At 42.6% G+C, this 16973-nt stretch overlaps 1 protein-coding gene across 2 annotated transcripts; it reads right to left on the reverse strand.

Annotated features, from left to right (window-relative positions):
* Positions 1 to 562: 562 nt before the first annotated feature.
* Positions 563 to 15615, reverse strand: slc44a4 (solute carrier family 44 member 4). 2 transcript variants are annotated; one of them, XM_017429610.3, is made up of 23 exons: positions 15356 to 15615; positions 11109 to 11157; positions 10359 to 10432; positions 7933 to 8011; positions 7748 to 7847; positions 7536 to 7661; positions 7389 to 7449; positions 6535 to 6649; positions 6433 to 6438; positions 5961 to 6044; positions 5554 to 5666; positions 5187 to 5309; positions 4857 to 4956; positions 4648 to 4740; positions 3799 to 3901; positions 3467 to 3726; positions 2302 to 2396; positions 2091 to 2194; positions 1928 to 2001; positions 1771 to 1841; positions 1329 to 1423; positions 1163 to 1247; positions 563 to 1078 (listed from the first exon to the last, which is right to left on the reverse strand). In XM_017429610.3, the coding sequence occupies exons 1-23, from the start codon at positions 15396 to 15398 to the stop codon at positions 975 to 977; spliced, it is 2157 nt and encodes a 718-aa protein (XP_017285099.1). In that variant the 5' UTR covers positions 15399 to 15615; the 3' UTR covers positions 563 to 974. The 2 variants fall into 2 exon arrangements, with proteins under 2 accessions (XP_017285099.1, XP_017285100.1); XM_017429611.3 differs by lacking the exon at positions 6433 to 6438.
* Positions 15616 to 16973: the final 1358 nt, after the last annotated feature.

The following is a 16973-nucleotide window of genomic DNA, read 5'->3' on the forward strand; positions in this document are numbered from 1 at the left end:
GAAAAACAAACGTGACCCATGCTGGCAAAATGAGTCCCAGTTTTTCAACTTTTGAGTTATTTTCAAATTCTTCCCAAATTGCTGATTTATTACTCGGTTGTTTCAGGAACGCCGGGTTGAGTTTGGAGCGACGGCGTTGAGGATTAGAGGGACTCCCCGAGCGTCACGATGTCTCCAAAAATTATAGGAAGGGATTTCCCCAGAAAGATTATCCATTTCAAAGGAAATTAAAGGATATTTTCTGAAGAAACATTGATTTAGTTCTGGATTATTTTTACACAGATCTCAACTACGACTAAAATCTATATTTCCATTTATTTGCTCGGCAGCCCGGGGCTCAGTCGCTCGTTTTGTCAGCTCTGGTCCTGAAAACGTTGCTTCAAAAACACCTGAACGTCTCCGTGTCCGCAGCTCTGATTGGTTTCTGACCTGACGGGAAAAGCGACGCCCGCAGGAAGCTAAAGGTCGGGCGTCGGCGTGCGCCACAGATCAAAGTTCGATCTGATAAATTGTGTTTTTCTTTTTATGTCATGTGATCCAGATGTTTACATAAAAACACAAGTTTTGTTCCTTATTAAACGCACAGATGCGTCACATTTTCACATTTATTTAACAATTTATAAAGCAAACGTACTCTACAAAAATCACAGCGTTACAAACGGTATCTAATATGTATCTAATATGGCCTGAGATTCATTTACTCCATCGTAGGGAGTCAAAAATTAAATATTATTTTACATTTAAAGCTGCTTCTGTTGAAAACATCTGGAGGAGAATCGTTAACTTTAATTTAAAAATCAGAGAAAGCCTCACCTGCAGCTTGTGTGCAGTCAATACTACGAGAATAAAACGAGTGCAAAAAACAGCAAATTCATTTTGGTAAACAGATTTTGTTTTTAAAAAGTGTTAAATAGGAGAACGGGTTAAAAACCTAACAGAACAGGCGGTTCTGCCCTGGACGCTCCGCGTTCCGCTCATTTCCCCGTCTTCTTGTTGGATTTGTTCAGGATCTTCATGAGGTTTTTGGACATGAAGTAGGGCTTCTGCAGCGATCCGTCGTTTCGCTCCAGGTCCTCCACTGTCAGAGGTCAGAGGAGAGGAGGTTCACGGTTTATTATCCCACTTTCACCTTCCCGCGGCCGCCACGCATGCGTTTACTCACAGAAGCAGAGGAAGAGCGTGTCGACGCACATGTTGTACACGCTGAAGAAGCCGTGAGCCACGAAGTAGCTGCCGAACACCACCGTCTGCGGCAGAAAGGAAACGGCGGCGGTGACTACGGAGGGGAAAAAAAAGGGCATCGTCTGAAAAAAAAAAACGATACTCACCATGATCGGCATCCAGTAGTAGTTGAGGGTTTCGGAGCGGAATGTGCTGCCTGGGAGAGGAATCCGACCAGAGAAGAAGAAGAACGACAAAACGCCTGAGAGGAAGAAAAACAAACATTAACGTCTGTCTGGATCGATTAAAAACATTTATTTATTTTATTTATTTAAGACGATCTGAGAGTTAAACTGAAGAGGCTGTAAGAAAACTGAACTGTGTTTAAAAACACTCATCTGGTCCAGTTTCTGACACTTTGCTTTTCAGTAAAACATTAAAAGTTCTTTGTATAAAAACGGATCCTGATCAACATCCTTCAAAATAAAAGCTGCACTGATGCATAACAGATTATTGACAGATTATCGGTGGATCAGAGATAAAGCATCTGTGGTTAAGTTAACTCAGAGTTTAAGAATAAACGAAGGATTTAAAACCCGCCGTCCTCACCGACGCCTCCGACCACCAGGAGCTTCCCAAAGAACAACAGCAGGTCGGTCACCTTGTCGAGCACGACGACCCTGGGAGGAAACAGAGCGCCGCCCGTCAGACCTCTCACACACACACACAGACAGGTTCAGGTTGTAAGAGGAACTTCAGCACCAACCGGATTATGTTCCTCATGAGCAGCTTGAAGGCGTTTTTAGCCGAGACGCAGAAGTTTTTTCCATAAACGGCAATCTGATGAGAAAACCAAAAAAGCAAACGGTGCGTTAAAAACTCCGTCGACCTCTCGGCCATTTAACAGCGGCGCATCGCGATTGGCTCACCATGATGTAGGCGTTCCGGTTGATGAACTTGATGAACTTCTCCAAACACCAGAAGCAGCACTTGAAGCAGCACATGATGAAGCGCGCACAGGGGTTCTGCGCCGCTGGAGGAGGAGTTAAAACAAAAACCACCAATCAGAATGACGCGTTTTAAACGTCTCTGACTGACGCGTTTACAGTTTGAGTTGTAGGCGAGCTGCGGCGGCCTTACATCTTGTTTTGTGGTCGATGTACTCCAGTATGATCCTCACGATTTGCACCAGCGTCAGGATTAAAGCGCCGAACGCTAATGAGCCCACGTGGTACCTAAAGATAAACGAAAAACATTAAACAAAACAGCTTTCATGAGAAGATACACAGTAATAAAAACACTTATTACAAAATGAACAATATTCTATTGAGATAGTGGTGTAGTCACATAAAAACGAGTCAAAATTATATTTTTGTTGACCTTTGCTGCCCTCTACAGGTCACCTGTAAAACTGCAGTTTTGTGAATTTATCTCCACCTGAACAATTTTATGATTTTCTACTTAAATATTTAAAATAATAAAACAATCAAACCTGAGTTTTCAAGAAGCACAAACCACAGATTCTCTGCTTAACCCTCAGCGGCTCCTACGGCTGTCCTGACATGAGAACAATGAGACTCCTGAACTGAAACAGGAACATTTCCACACAGCTCACCATCCTGCTTAAAGCTCTATCAGGCAGAGAAGAAGCCAGATGTGAACACCATCCAGAAACGCCGCCATCTTCTCTGAACCAAATCATTTAAACTGGACCGAGGCAAAGAGGAGAACTGATCTGAGGTCAGACGGGTGAAATCTGACATTCTGTGTGGAAAACATGGACTCAGTATCCTCTGCACTAAAGAGGAACCGTCCAGCCTGTTATCAGCCTGCCTCTCTGTTGTTATAGGGGTGCATTAGTGCCTCTGGCATGGGCGGCTTACGCATCTGGAAAGGCTCCGTCAGTGCAGAAACGTTAAACATCTGCTCCCATCCAGCAAAGACAAACCAGGACTGCTGAACAGAATCCTCCATCAGAGAATGGGACATTCCCTCTAAAACCTCCACAGCAGCTGCTCTCCTCAGGTCCTAGGTGTTTACAGACTCTTAAAATTAAAGGTGATGCTTCACAGAGCTAAACATGGCCCTGTCCCAACTGTCTGAGGATGTGTTGCTGCCATCAAATTCAAGATTTTTCAAATAATAGTGTTATATTATGAGCCAAAAAGGATTTAAGGGATTAGAAAATCATTGCATTGTTTGTTTTTTTTACATTTTACCCAACGTCCCGACTTCTTTTGGAAATGTGGTTGTCGTCGGACCCTAACGACAGAAACCATGTGACAGCAGCAGCTCGTTACCCCACCTGAGGGAGCGCATGAAGCTGGCGCACACAGGAAACATGGGGATGTCGCCCGGTTTGGTGAAGGCCCAGTAGTACGAGGCGAAGGCCCCCGCCAGCGTGCACTGCCCCAGGGCGATGACGAAGTTGGCACACCAGAGGAAAGCCACGGCGTTGTAGATCTGCAGGTTGAAGAGGTTCCTCTGGAACAGACCCTCGTCGTTGTATTTGATGAAGATGCAGCTGGCGGACGGGCACTCGGGGTAACTCGACGAGTTGAATCTCTGAGCGGAGGAACAAACGCGTCTGTTACAGAACGAACCCTGGGAGGGGAAAGCGTTCCTCAGCTCACTCACCTGAGGGTCACAGTCCTCGGTGCCGTTGATGGCCTCGCAGCTGCTGGACGTGGAGTTGAGAGCCACCACTTTGTAGACTGGACCTCCTGAAGTGGCCAAGTATCTGTGGGCGACAGCTCAGTCCAAACCGATACTCTCCAGAGCAGAAACACCAGAGCGTACGGAACGATCACGCTTTGACCGCACTAAAACACACACAGGAACCAACGTGCAGCGCAGCGTTTCCACACGGCTGCAGCGTCACCAACTTAGCCACTTCATCTCCATATTTAACGAGTTTTCAGACCCCTCTAAGAGACTCTGGAGACTCTGGCGACTATGCGTGAGAGCACCAATCATTCTGCAGCTCCTGTCCTCGGCGTGCCGTAAGCCCCTCCCACATCCCCGAGCCCTGACAGCTGTCAGTCACAGGAATCACTGATCAATGCAGCCGTTCCCGTCCTGGATTACAAAGCAGGATGTAAATATAATTTTTTATTTAATTTTTTTTTACTGACTCAGTCGCGCTAAAATAAATCCCTGCGATCCCAGCCTCGGATAAAAGAGGAAGGTAGAGCTCGCAATTCCCCGACACGTAACAGTCTTCTGGTTAAATTTGATATTCGAACAACATTAATGTGTGTAGTTTGGGTTCAGGCAAAGAATTAAAGTTATAAAATTATTTCATAAAGTTCAGTTGTAGTTATGAACATATTTTGAGTGTTTTTTTATAATTTGTTGTCTTTCCAGCCTTGACATTCGAGATTAAATATGCAAATGAGGCGATGATGTCATCAAAATCTCGCTCCGAGCTCCGGTCGAACCTCGAGCACCCCCGGTAACGCTGCGGCAGGTTAAATCAGAGGATACAGAGCGGTGGCGCCCCAGTAGGCGACGCAGACCAGCAGGAGGACGAAGGTGATCAGAGGGTAGAACAGCGCCGACATCATGTGACCGATCGCTCTGCAGAGAAGAAACACGCGCCGCGACAGGAAGTCAGTGTTCCACACGAGAACCAAATGTTTCTATTCGTCTAAACCTGAAACGCGGCACACAGGGTTTACTTTGTTCTGACTCACTTGCTGGACTCCTGAATGAGAGCGATCGCGATGAGGATTCTGGTTCTGAGGAAGATGAGGGTCAGGAGAATGATGGCTTCTGCCACACTTAGGATTATCACTGAGGAAGAAAAGGAGGAATATTTAACAGAAACCTTACTGTGTGCGTGCACTTTGACCCGATTCATGCATGGATAAAAGTTAGTTGGGTTCATTTAGTTTATATTATTCTCAGGTTAGAAAACATAATTATTAAAATGATCAATAAAAAAAAAAAGAGTATTTCTATATAAAAACATAATTTTGGTGGTGACTACGTTGGTTTAATAAATAAATGAAATCACGACGTACAGAAGGCCAACCAGGTCTCTTGAACTTGTAAATAAATCTTGAAGTTGGTGGTGAAGCCGACGTCGGTGATGGTAGCAGATTGTTGCTTGTAGTTGTCGTACTCCCAGTAGCAGTGATAAATCCCTGCAGGAAAACTACGAGTTCATCTCAAAGACTGAATCTGACAAAAGCTAAACTGAACATAAAAATAAAACAAAACTTTCCCTGAATTACAGCAGAATCATTGACTGATGATGTAAAACGTCTAAATCCTCTTCTATTTAAACAGGAATATTTCTTTTTTTTGGTTAAATGGAGTCATATAATTCATCTCTGCGGCAGCAAAGAGAAGCTCGGTGGTAAATGTGAGTCCAGGTGGGGGTTTTACCGTAAGCGCCGGCTCCCAGGAGTCCTATGATGAGGACCCAGACCATGACGGGAGCCGTGAACCTCAGCAGCAGCAGGAACAGCATGCTGACCAGCATGGCGATCAGCAGACCGCTGGAACCAGAGAGGACCGGGAGGAAGGAACGGGATTACACAGATTAATAAACAGGAAGGACTCAAATCTTTTAGTTTTCGTCGAAACTCTGAGGCTACGTTCAGACTGCAGGCTTCAGGACCGTAACCTGTTCACGCTGGAGTCGACTCGTATCCGAGCATTAAGACCTGCAGTGTGAGCGCAGCCTTCGAGTCATGGTCAGCTGACAAACGCTAACACGCAGCTAAAAACTAATTTTCTGTTTGTTGTGAAGGTTCTCGAGGACAGGTGGAGGCGTGACACGGTCAACTCACACAAGGATCCACGGCCACGAAGACGCGAAGTCTTCGAAGATCCTGATCCCGACGTCCCTGGCATTGAAGCCGTTCACCACGTCCCTAATGAGGACAGAAGCAGGACGGATTGTTTCAAAGGCCGAGAAAAGACAAAACTTTCAGAAACGTAAACAGAAGTGAAACAAGGACGGAATAACAGAAACGTTTCTAAAACAAAAATGCATTTTTTATGCATTTCTCTACAACCAACATGGAAAAACAGGCAGAATATCAGGAGCTGCAGCTGATCGGCGTTCAACTACGCTTTTAATCAGACACAGAAAGATGCTAAGACAACAAAAGTAACCCAACATTTTAGAGAACAGACAGTGAAAAAAAACTAAATCTCCAAATGCTGCAAGGCCCAAGAGAGCGTTTGGGATGCTGCCGCGCGGCGAAGCGACCGACACCAGCTGCTGCCAAAAAGCTACAAACTCACAAAGTTACTGACCGTGAGCTGCAGAGGGGAAACAGAGAGCCGTTAAACTCTGGGTTCTGTTAAATAAATGTGATGTTCAGAGGCGCCGATGAAGGCCAGGCGTGCGCTTCTTACCCCGTGCCGTTTTTGATGAGGCTGATGGTGTCGTTGACGGACAGGCCGGTGGCGTCCGAGACATCCTGAGGGAGTCGGTCCAGAGCGGAGAAATCAGGCAAACATCTCCCCAACACTGAGAGCGGAGAGAGGAGCCACCGGTAAACCTTCAGACTCAAAGATCTAAAACCTTCAGACTCAAAGATCTAAAACCTTCAGACTCAAACATCTAAAACCTTCAGACTCAAACATCTAAAACCTTCAGACTCAAACATCTAAAACCTTCAGACTCAAACATCTAAAACCTGAGCTGAAAATTAGAATTTAGTGGAACAAAATGCAGAAAAGCCTGAAAGCTGAGAGCTGAATTTGCTGAAACTAAAATGAGCAACATGTGAGCTAAAAGTAGCAGAGCCCTAACTAAAAAGGTAACAGTACAAAAATGCTAGCTAAAACTAGCACAAAGCTAAACAAACAAAATGCTAACTAAAAGGTAAAAATAGCGGAAGGCTGGCTAAAAAGGTAACAGTTGAAATGTTAGATAAAACTTGCAAGACTTTAGCTAAAACCTAACAGTATCTAAATGCTAACTAAATGGTAAGAATAATAAAAGGCAAACTAAAAGCTTCAAATAGTCAAGCTTCAGCTGAAAGTAGCTAAAAGCTAAAAATAGCATAAGACAAAAGAGCAGGTAGATTTAAAGAGGACAATGTTAAAATAAGCTTTAAAATTCTATGGTAGTTTGCTTGGTAAATAAAAATAAATATTTTGAAAAGTCAAAGCCCTGAATGTCCTGGATGAGCCGAAACAAAACTACAGAACGTCAGCCGGAGTGGTTTCAGGAGCTAAAGGACGACAGGACGTTTTCTGCTGACCTGAGGTTGTGGGCGTGTAGAAGAAAGGACACAGCTCCTTCTCCAAGACTTCTTTAACAGTCTTCAAAGGGACAGACACACGCTTTAAAACTGCTGAAATGCACTTTAATGTATTTGATGAGTGAGGTTCAAACAAGGTCAGCTCACCAAACCGGGCCGAGTCAGGTTCAAAGATGGAAGGCAGAGGCTCTGATTAAAAACATCTTTTGGTGGTTTGGTGTAGCTCAGAGGGCTGACGGCCCAGAAATCAGTCGGACATGTATTCACGCAGATCTGAGGGCGACAAAAAGGAGGCGTTTATCAGACGGCGCTCAGCCCGGCTCACACTGAGGCGGTCCGGTCCCAGCGGCTCTCGGTACCTGCGGGGTCGGACACTGCAGCCCGTTCAGAGCCGACGCCATCACGTTTACCGACGTGGCGCACTTCAGCAGGTCGAAGTAGAACAGGTGGGGTTTGTCCCTGAGGGAGAAACAGGAAGTCGTCACTCGGCGCCGCTTCAAAGGGGGGACTAATCTGAGAACCTAAAACAAAAACGTTTGCTTACTTGTTCTGTCCGACGCCACAGAACCATCCGGTGGAATTCCTGGGATAAAGAACGTGGCGTGGATCTCCATAAAGCCAGGCTGATGAAGACAAAATTAACATATTTATTAAATATATTATCAAAGAATCAAAGCTGGTGATGAAGAAGGGATTTATATGTTATTTTATTTATTTTTTTCTAAAACCTGACACCTTTAGTTTATTTTAGTTCAGTTTATCTGAGCTGAGGTTTTTAAATCCCAGTGAAGTTTCTCATCTAGTTTAGTTTTCTTATCTTACATCTTCCTCAGTTTATCTTTAGACTTGTGCTCCTAACTTAGTTTTTCATCTGTTTATTTTTACTTTTAATCAATTATTTTATTTAGATGATCTTAGCTCATGTTTTAGATAAGTTCAGTGTGGCTTTTTAATATCACTGCGAGTGTTTTCATGTTACTTTTATGATGTATTTTTGTGTTTTCATGCTGTAAAGTGCCATATAAATAAATAAATTTGACTTGACTTACTAAAGGAGGTTTTCACGCAGCAGGAAACTAGACTGAATTTACCTTTTTGTTTTTTTTTTACAAGATATGAAAACAACAAACCAAAACTGGTATTTTACCGATTTATTTAATGTTACATCAGATTATTTGAGTTTAGAAGGAGACAGTACCAGAAATGTATAGTTTATAAATCTGAAAACATAAAGTTTAAATATTTAGACTTCGTTTCAAATGATCACTGTTTAATAAAACAAATAAAAGTTTCTATTTGAGTCACAAATGTCGGTGTATAACCAGAAGTTACTTCAGATCAGCCACAAGGGGGCGCTGCAGGCTGCACCATCCTATTTCTGTTCATATTGTTTTTATTTACTGCCTTGTATTTACTCTTTGTTGTTTATTGTTTGGGTTTAGTTCGAAGGGAATGTGGACTGGGAGGCTGTAGATTAGTTGCCCAACATAAAGATAAAGATAAAATAATTCCTGTTTTTAAATTTCTGTCAGAAATAAGAAAACTGTACAAACATGTCGAGTTAAAATCGACCCCATTTGAGCAAAATCTGGTCACCAAAAAGAAGTCGTTTTAGTCCCAATAAGAGCTGCTTCTGAACCAGAAAAGGTTCAATAAAATCTAATAAAATGAGGCTGAAGCAGCTCCTTTTCATTCCTGAAAACGTCTCATTTTTCCAACAATCAGACATTTTATTAATGTGGAGAAAATCTAAACAATTTTTAAAAAACAAACAAATCCTTCAGCCAACATTTATTTTGCAGTTTCTTCCAGCGGAGGAAATGGCAGATTAATTGGGCCGTAGTACCTGTGGGTGCAGATATTGTTACGGCGTAATCGAGCGGATTTGTTGACTTTAGATAAGAGAGCGCCCGGAGCGTCGGAATGAGTTTGATGACGGGGCGATAAAGACCTACTGACCGAACGTCTGCCGCGATATCAGGAGTGGAAACTTACTGATAAAATGTTCAAATATTAAAATAATAAAACAATCTGTGACTATAAACTTGTTTTTTAAATAAATGGTGAAGATGAGGAAAGAGACGGACAAAGCTGAACTCGCAGCTGGTGAAAACGGGACTAAATCCAGGAAGTCCTGACGCTCGGTGATCCAGGCAGATGAAACGTTTCGTCTTTTATCTTCAGGCATCGTCCTCCAGCAGGAACTACTGAAAACTGCGCCATTTTGTTCTTGTAGTGGCTCCGTCCAACGCCTCGTGACGCCAGGCCCTCGGGGCTGAACTGTTTCTGTCAGGGGGTTTGCTTCAAGTGTCGTGTGATTGGTCAGAAGTTGAGCTTTAATGGAGCAGTTTTGCTTCTGATGCTGGCTGAGACTGTTAGGAAACACGACTGATCCAGAAAAACAGCGGGGACACAGGCGGGGACACAGGCGGAGACACAGGCGGGGACACAGGCGTCTCGTCGTGGCGTCTTCTGTCTCAGTTGGTTTAATGAATACGTCCGATCGCAGTGAGGGAAGCAAACGTCAGTACGAGGACAGGAGAGCTGAGACGCCGGCGGGAAGAAACCCGTTTTAACGTCCCACAACCACTTGGCGGTAAGCCGACTTCTTGACGTCTCACGGAGGATGCTGGAGCCTTTGGTCGCTCGCAGGAAGAAGGTGATAGTTGGACACAGAAGGCTCATTTAACGGGTTCTCAGGACGACAAACAAATGCCCACCAGCAGGCTCACAAACTTTAGACTGATATGACTTTTTAGCTTCTTTGACGCCACAGTTTGACGTTAAGGCTCCCCTGGTGCGTCACTCACGCTCCGATCAAACCGCTAACGTCCTGTGACGCTGCGTGCTTTTGTGTGGCTGCAGAACCGGTTGGACAAAACGCTAATTTCATATCCTACAGCCAGGGCAGGAACCGCGCAGGACGTGGGGACACGACCGGTTTGTTTAGCACAGCTGGATTTCACTCACCTAAGATTCCAACCCCGATGTAGCCGAGGATGACGGCCATGAACAGAATACAGCAGATTATGTCGGTGCATCCTCTGTGGGAGGAAACAGAGAAAGGACGGGTTCAGATGTGACAGCGAAGAGCCTGACACCCTAACACTCAGTCAACAGCAGATTTAGGCTGAAATCAAATACTTTCATGCAGCACAGGGGGAAGAATTCAGTGTGAATGGGAAACATTCACACAGCGTTATCTGATGCTTCCTGAAAACAGAATATTCCTGGAAACATCATCCAAACACTCGGTGAGGATGGTATAATTTATACACTCAACCACTTCATCAGGCTCACCCCGCTGGTCTTGGTTCGGCCCACTTTTCCCTTCAGCCCCTTCCCCTCCGACTTAACCAGGTTGTTTCTGGCCACATTATTTAGGACCATTCTCTTTAAACCCCCTTTCTTCTTCGTCTTCATACCTAAAGGCACCGAGCGGCTGCCATGTGATCGGCTGATTGGCTGCTTGCGTTAACGAGCGACAGAACAAGTGGACCTAATGAAGTTTGTGGTGCGTGTATAGAGCGAACTAACTACATTATTAGCAGGTCCAGGATCAAAATTAAATCAAAGTTACATCTCTTGTTTCACCTTCCACACTGAAAACATCATACAGGATATTCATGAACACTTTCCTGGAGCTCAACCAGATGGGAAACTCATTAAAAATATTAAATTTTCACCAACGTCTCCTTCTTTAAAGGGGGGGCTTCGTACCTTTTCTTTATGGGTCCGCTGAAGGCCGAGTCGAACTGAGCGGGTTCTCCTGGGAGGAAGAAAATAATCGTTAAACATTTAATCAGCTGTTTGTCAAGAACATTAGCAGTTTATTGCATCATTATTGAACAACACGTGGCGTTCCGCTCCATGATAACAATAAGGGAGAGGTGTTTGTTTGTTTGGATCGCTCCATAATTCAGTATTAAAGTCCATGAACACACACAGTCCATGACTTGTTGTTCATACCACCCTTAAGAAATACGCAGGAAATGAAACGTAGATTTTACTAAGCAATCAAGTTGAGTCAAAGTTCATAAATTACAATGAGAGAGAGAATAAGGAAAGTCTTTTGTTGACGTAAGTGTTTTATATGTTTATGGTTTGGGACGGTGTTACGGGGAAAGAATGTGTCATTGTTGCTTCCTGGAATAGACAGAAAGACCGAAATCACACGGTGTCGTTTTCCCTGCTGAGTAAAACAGAATCCCACTGCAGCGAATAAAAAGACTGAAACAAGGAAAAAAAACGCCGTCTGAGCCGGAGCGCAGCGCCGACAGGAACAGTATTTGAATGGAATTTGAATCTGGAGAGACGTTTCCAGGGAGGAGACGAAGACAAACTGTGAGGAGCTCCTTTTGAGTCCTCCTGATGCTGCTTCGTCCCGTTCAGCAGGAAAAACCAGACGGGTTCCTGTTTGTTTACATCCAATACAGCAATCATACTGCTCACCTCCAGCCATAAAATATGTATTCAGGTTACGATAGTGGGAAGAAAAAAATGAGGAACGAGCTGATTTCAGGTTTGAACAACAATAGAAAATCCATCTGAAACACGGCTCCAAACGGCAGCTAACACACAACAATGTTTCTGTTTTTTTTACCTTCAGCCTGACTTTAATTATCTCCACCGGGAGTAATTTGAATGGGACTGAATGTAGACTGTGTCAACACAGCTGCAGCCGGGCTCCAGGTCGGATGCAAATACGGAACCAGGATGTCGGGAAGTCTGAACCGGTCCGCGTGGACCCGGACTGAAACGGTCCAGCAGCCGGTGACTTCAACCGAATTCATAAAACAAATAACCAAACAAAATAAAAATTATATTTCCAAGGAGGAGAGACGTAAAACGTGACGGAGAGCATCGGGTTATTCATCTGAGTGAATGACTTATAAACGAGCGTTTAATGATAAACTCTGAACTTCCTGCAGGAGTTTCAGGTCTCAGCTCTGCTAATAAAATCCCTCTGAGTTTAGACGAGTCTCTGGTGTCTCTGACATGTCTCTGGTGTGTCCTTGTGGGACGTTTGGGCTTTTTACGGCTCTGTAAAAACTGGGGAAAGTCTTTGAACCTGTAAAACTTCGAACCTCTGACATTTTTACAGCTTTGGTTTGAAAAAAGCCGGACTGACGGCGGATCATCGGACGACCTGAAGAAGAAACAGGCGTCTGAGTGTGGAGTGAACATCTGAAAGTTACAGAATAAAATCCAACTATTCATCCATCGATCCGTCCATCCATCCACTTTAACATTAACACCACCCTCTGACCTGTAAACCGTTATCATGTCTGTTTAATAAAATCAACTTTAGGCTCCTTTTTATTTTTAGTATGTTTATCTTGTGTTTTTCATAAGATTCGTCAACATCAGCTTCAGTAAATAAATACAAATATATTGAAGCTTTCGTGTTCTTTGTTTAAGTAATATTTGCATCATAATAAAGCCCCTCCTCTGTGCTGACCTAAACTCAGGACATTAACCAAATATGTTTCACCGTCGGCTATTTTTTGTTGTTGTTCTTAACCATAAAGTCGTCATCTTGATAAATGAGATGGAGGCGATGACTACAATAACCTCACACAGATCACCAGAGTCCAGCTAAACTCGTTAAATCAGATTAAACACCTGTTTCCTGTCGACTCAAACGCTGCGACAGGAACACGCTAGAAATATGATTTTGTTTCTATTTTTATGTTTTTATGTCCAATAAAATAAATCTTATCGACAAAGTTTTCCCAAAGATGCACACATCGCTTTGAACCCCAAACTTGAGTTTTAACAACAGTTTCCTTGTTGCTGCAGGTAAATCCAGGTAAATGATTGGCAGCAACTAAACCTGACACAGACTGAATAAGTAACAGGTCACTTATTGTTCAACACAATCAACACTTTATAAAAATAACTCAACAACCAAACTTTACAGGAAACATCCTTTGTTCTCCTAAAGCAGCAAAAAGGGTCCCAGCCGAGGGACATAAATTAACTTTGGTTCCTTGTTTCATATTATGAAGAAACAAACTTTATAAACAAAGATAAAAAGACTGAAATTAAGATGTTCTCCATTAAAACAGCTAAAGAGGCATTAACAAAGATCCAGTCACACAGCCGCTAATATTTAACTTTGAAACAAGAAGAAAATACTAAAAAAGACAAAATAAACAGAGTTAACCATGCAGATTAACTGGAGTCAGACATCGTTTCAGTCTGATCGGGCCCATTTGATGCTCTGTTGTTTTTTACGTTAAAATCAAAGATTACTGAGAATTTAAAGATTTGTTTTCTGGGCTTTCAAGTCACTGAAGACGTCACCAAACAGAACAAGAAGCGACAGAGACTCGATCTGTCACAAACCGGAGCGATGGATCTAATTCATTTAAATGTTGGACCAGAGGAAATGTTACCGAGGGCCGGGTCTGGCCCGCGGGCCTTCAGTTTTGACACGTAAAGAATCGGGACGTTTTAAAGCTGACGGTGAAGTTCGGGTGTCTGAAGGTGTAAGGAGACACCTGGACGCGCTCTGGAGCCAGACCTGGTACTTGTTGACCTTCAGGGAGGTTTTCTGTTTGAGTGTTTTCAAGTTCAGAACGGAGGATTTAAAAAAAAAAACAACTAAAATAATAAAATAAATCCTCCGTTTGTTCAGGAGCTCCTTCTCAGCCTGACCCTAAAACTTAAATTCATTTCTCTGACTCGAAGGTTCGATTCTTCTCGTCTGAAACACTTGATTTAAATTTGTGCTTCTTTAAAAACAGGAACCCCTGGTTGGCGGTACAGGAGCCCAGTTGGGTCATTTTAAGACTTTTATTGATGTTCCTGTTTATATTTAAGGTATTTATTCCAGCTTCGTGTCCCGTTTCACCTTTATGAAACGTTGTTTTAGCTGTTCGTTCGCAGCATGGCGCTCTGACTTTTAGCTGTTATAACTCTGACGCTTTTTGAATTATTGAACTTTATTTAGAAAACATTCCCCCACAGAAAAACACAGAGATCGCTTCAAAACCTCCTGAAACCGGCTGTTCTTGTTTCCCCGTGCTTCTTTTAGCTCTAGACTACTGTTTGGCTACAATTAGATTTTTGCTACTTTTTGGCTAATCTTAGCTGTCGGCTGCAATTAATTTTACTTTTTAGCTCCAGTTTTGCTCATTTTACATAGATGGATACTTTACTGATCCTTGGCAGGAAATCACAGACTTTAGCTGTGCTTTTACTAATTTTTGCTTTTAGCTACTGTTTTGTTAATTTCAGCTTTTAGTTCCTGTTTTGCTAATCTTAGCTTTAGGCTGTGATTTTGTAAATTTTACTGTTTAGTTATTGTTTTGCTAATGTATGCTTTTACCTACATTTTTGCTGATTTTACCTTTTAGTTACAGTTCTAATTTCAGCTTTTAGCTGCTGTTTTGCTATTTTTACTTGTTAGCTATGAATTTACCAATTATAGCTTTTAGCTACTGTTTGGTAATTTACATCTTAGCTCCTATTTTACACATTTTTAGTTTTCAGATATGGTTTAGCTAAACGTTGCTCGTTTCAGGTACTTGTTTTAGCTGCTATAATTTTAGCATTTAGCTGCCATTTTGCTAATTTTAGCTGCCGTTTTGCTAATTTTAGCTGCGTTCTGCTTGTTTCAACATCAGCAATTCAGTTTAGGCATTTTCAGCAGATTTTTAGCTCTACATTTTCACAGAAACTGTGTTTAACTTGTTAATAAAACAAGAACTAATGTTTAACTTTTAGCTAACTGTCACATTTACATGCCTGAAAACACGGTTAATTATTAAAAATACATTATTAGTTTAAATTATTTCATTAAAACAAAGTTATTAACTTTTATTATTGTCGAGTTTTGTGATTTTTAATCGTCATTAAGAGGAAAAAAGCCGATTTAAAGTAACTTTAATGAGCTAGCGCCGCCGGCCGCAGGAGAAGCGGGTCCTGAGAGGGTAAACTAACGGGCGACATCAACTCACCGAACTCCGAGTCCGGGCTCTCCTCCTCCCGTTTCTTACCCATGATGTTCCCGCCTCAGCCTCCACCTGTTCCCCACCCCCCAGGTGAATCCTAACGCCAACCCCGGCTGCTGAAAGTCAGCATAAAATCCCCAAACGAGTCGCTAAAAAGTCGTTTTTAAAGCCGGTGGCTGAGTGAGGAAATCTCGTCCTTCCTGGGCAGTTGTTGTAACTAAGGCGGTGACGACACGAGCGCGAGCGCACCTGCTCAGGGATGTGCCAAAGATTGTTCTATGTCGAGGTGATGTATCACTCCACCTATGAAACGGGTCTGATTGAATCAGAAACCAAAGATCGCTTATAACACACAGGTACCACTCCTCCTGTGATAAGAAAAATACATAAAATGGATCTGATTGAACCAGAAACCAGAGGACCCTGAAACTTTGGGGTCTTATATTTCATTGTTTTTAAATAATTTACATCATTTAGGACTTTGTGTTTAAAATGTGCTGTGAATAAAGTGAAGTTTACTTCATGAATCTGTATTTCAGCTCCTCCTGTACAACAAAGGTCGTTCTAAACTGTAAGAAAATGATTTTTAAGTCTTTTTTTAATTAGATATTTTCCTCTTTATTACCTGTTTACACCCCATTTGTCTGTTTCTCCTCAATAAATACATTCAGTGATAAATGATTCCAAATCTAATGTGATTTTTTGGGGTTTTGGGCTGAAGATTTTCTTGGAAAACATGTTTTTTATTGACTTTATTTTCGCTCAAACGTCAGTAAAGCGAGCCTCAGAATAAACTTCATGTCGGCCGGTTACTGCTTCGATGGTTGAACCTTCTGCTGTTTTGCTCAGTTTTGGAGAAAGTTCTGTTTATTTTAAGCCCGTCCCGTTGGGGGTTATTTGAGGAGCAGAGCTGAACAAAGATCCCTCTTCTTTACCGGGCGGCATGTTGTGACCCTTAAAACGCCTCCAGTGAAGGAGAACTTCTAAAGGTTGTTAAAATGAAGAAAACACGATTAGTCATTTAGGTTCTCTCTAACCTGTTAGGCTGAACGAAACAGAGACAGAAGTTTAAGATTTCAGTTTGTAATATATACTATGATGCACCTTTTGTTTGTAAAAACATCTTTGCCGATAAAATGCAAAGTTACATCTTCCTGAGAATCATTCGTCCCACGTTAGGACGATCTGTAATGCAGATAAACACTGAAGCCAAAGCGCTCCCTGCTGAAAATAAAACGACAGAAATAGATTTAATATTTACAGCCTCGAAACCTCCGAACTAAACTAACTCCTGACCGCTAAGAAAACCCGTTTCCTTAGGGACACGCTGCAGAGTCGTAGTGTTTCTAATAAAAACAGAGACCAAATATAAACTCATTTATTATTTTATTTCACTACAAGTGATGGAGGAAACAAAAAGTATAAAAAAGACGACACAAACATTCACGAAGAGCACAATAATTTCTGGTTCCTCACTGAGTCCGGGAAGGGCTTCAGTGTGATCGCCAGAATACGTACGAGAATAAAACAAGTGTTTACGTGTGAAATACAGAGCAGTTTCGCTAAAATTACCGTATGAACAGAAACCATAAGACCTCTCGATTCCCCCCCCCCCCCCCCCCCC

Source organism: Kryptolebias marmoratus, linkage group LG5, assembly GCF_001649575.2.
Source record: "Kryptolebias marmoratus isolate JLee-2015 linkage group LG5, ASM164957v2, whole genome shotgun sequence".
NCBI classification, from domain to species: Eukaryota; Metazoa; Chordata; class Actinopteri; order Cyprinodontiformes; family Rivulidae; genus Kryptolebias; species Kryptolebias marmoratus.

Bases quoted from the DNA above. Each gene is read 5' to 3' on its own strand.
- slc44a4 (XM_017429610.3), bottom strand. From the start codon at position 15,398: ATGGGTAAGAAACGGGAGGAGGAGAGCCCGGACTCGGAGTTCG. The intron at 5,667-5,960 runs GTGAGTTGACCG...CTCTGGTTCCAG, and splicing joins TCGTGGCCGTGGATCCTTGT to CGGTCTGCTGATCGCCATGC. The intron at 3,727-3,798 runs GTGAGTGAGCTG...TCCTCCGCTCAG, and splicing joins CCGAGGACTGTGACCCTCAG to AGATTCAACTCGTCGAGTTA.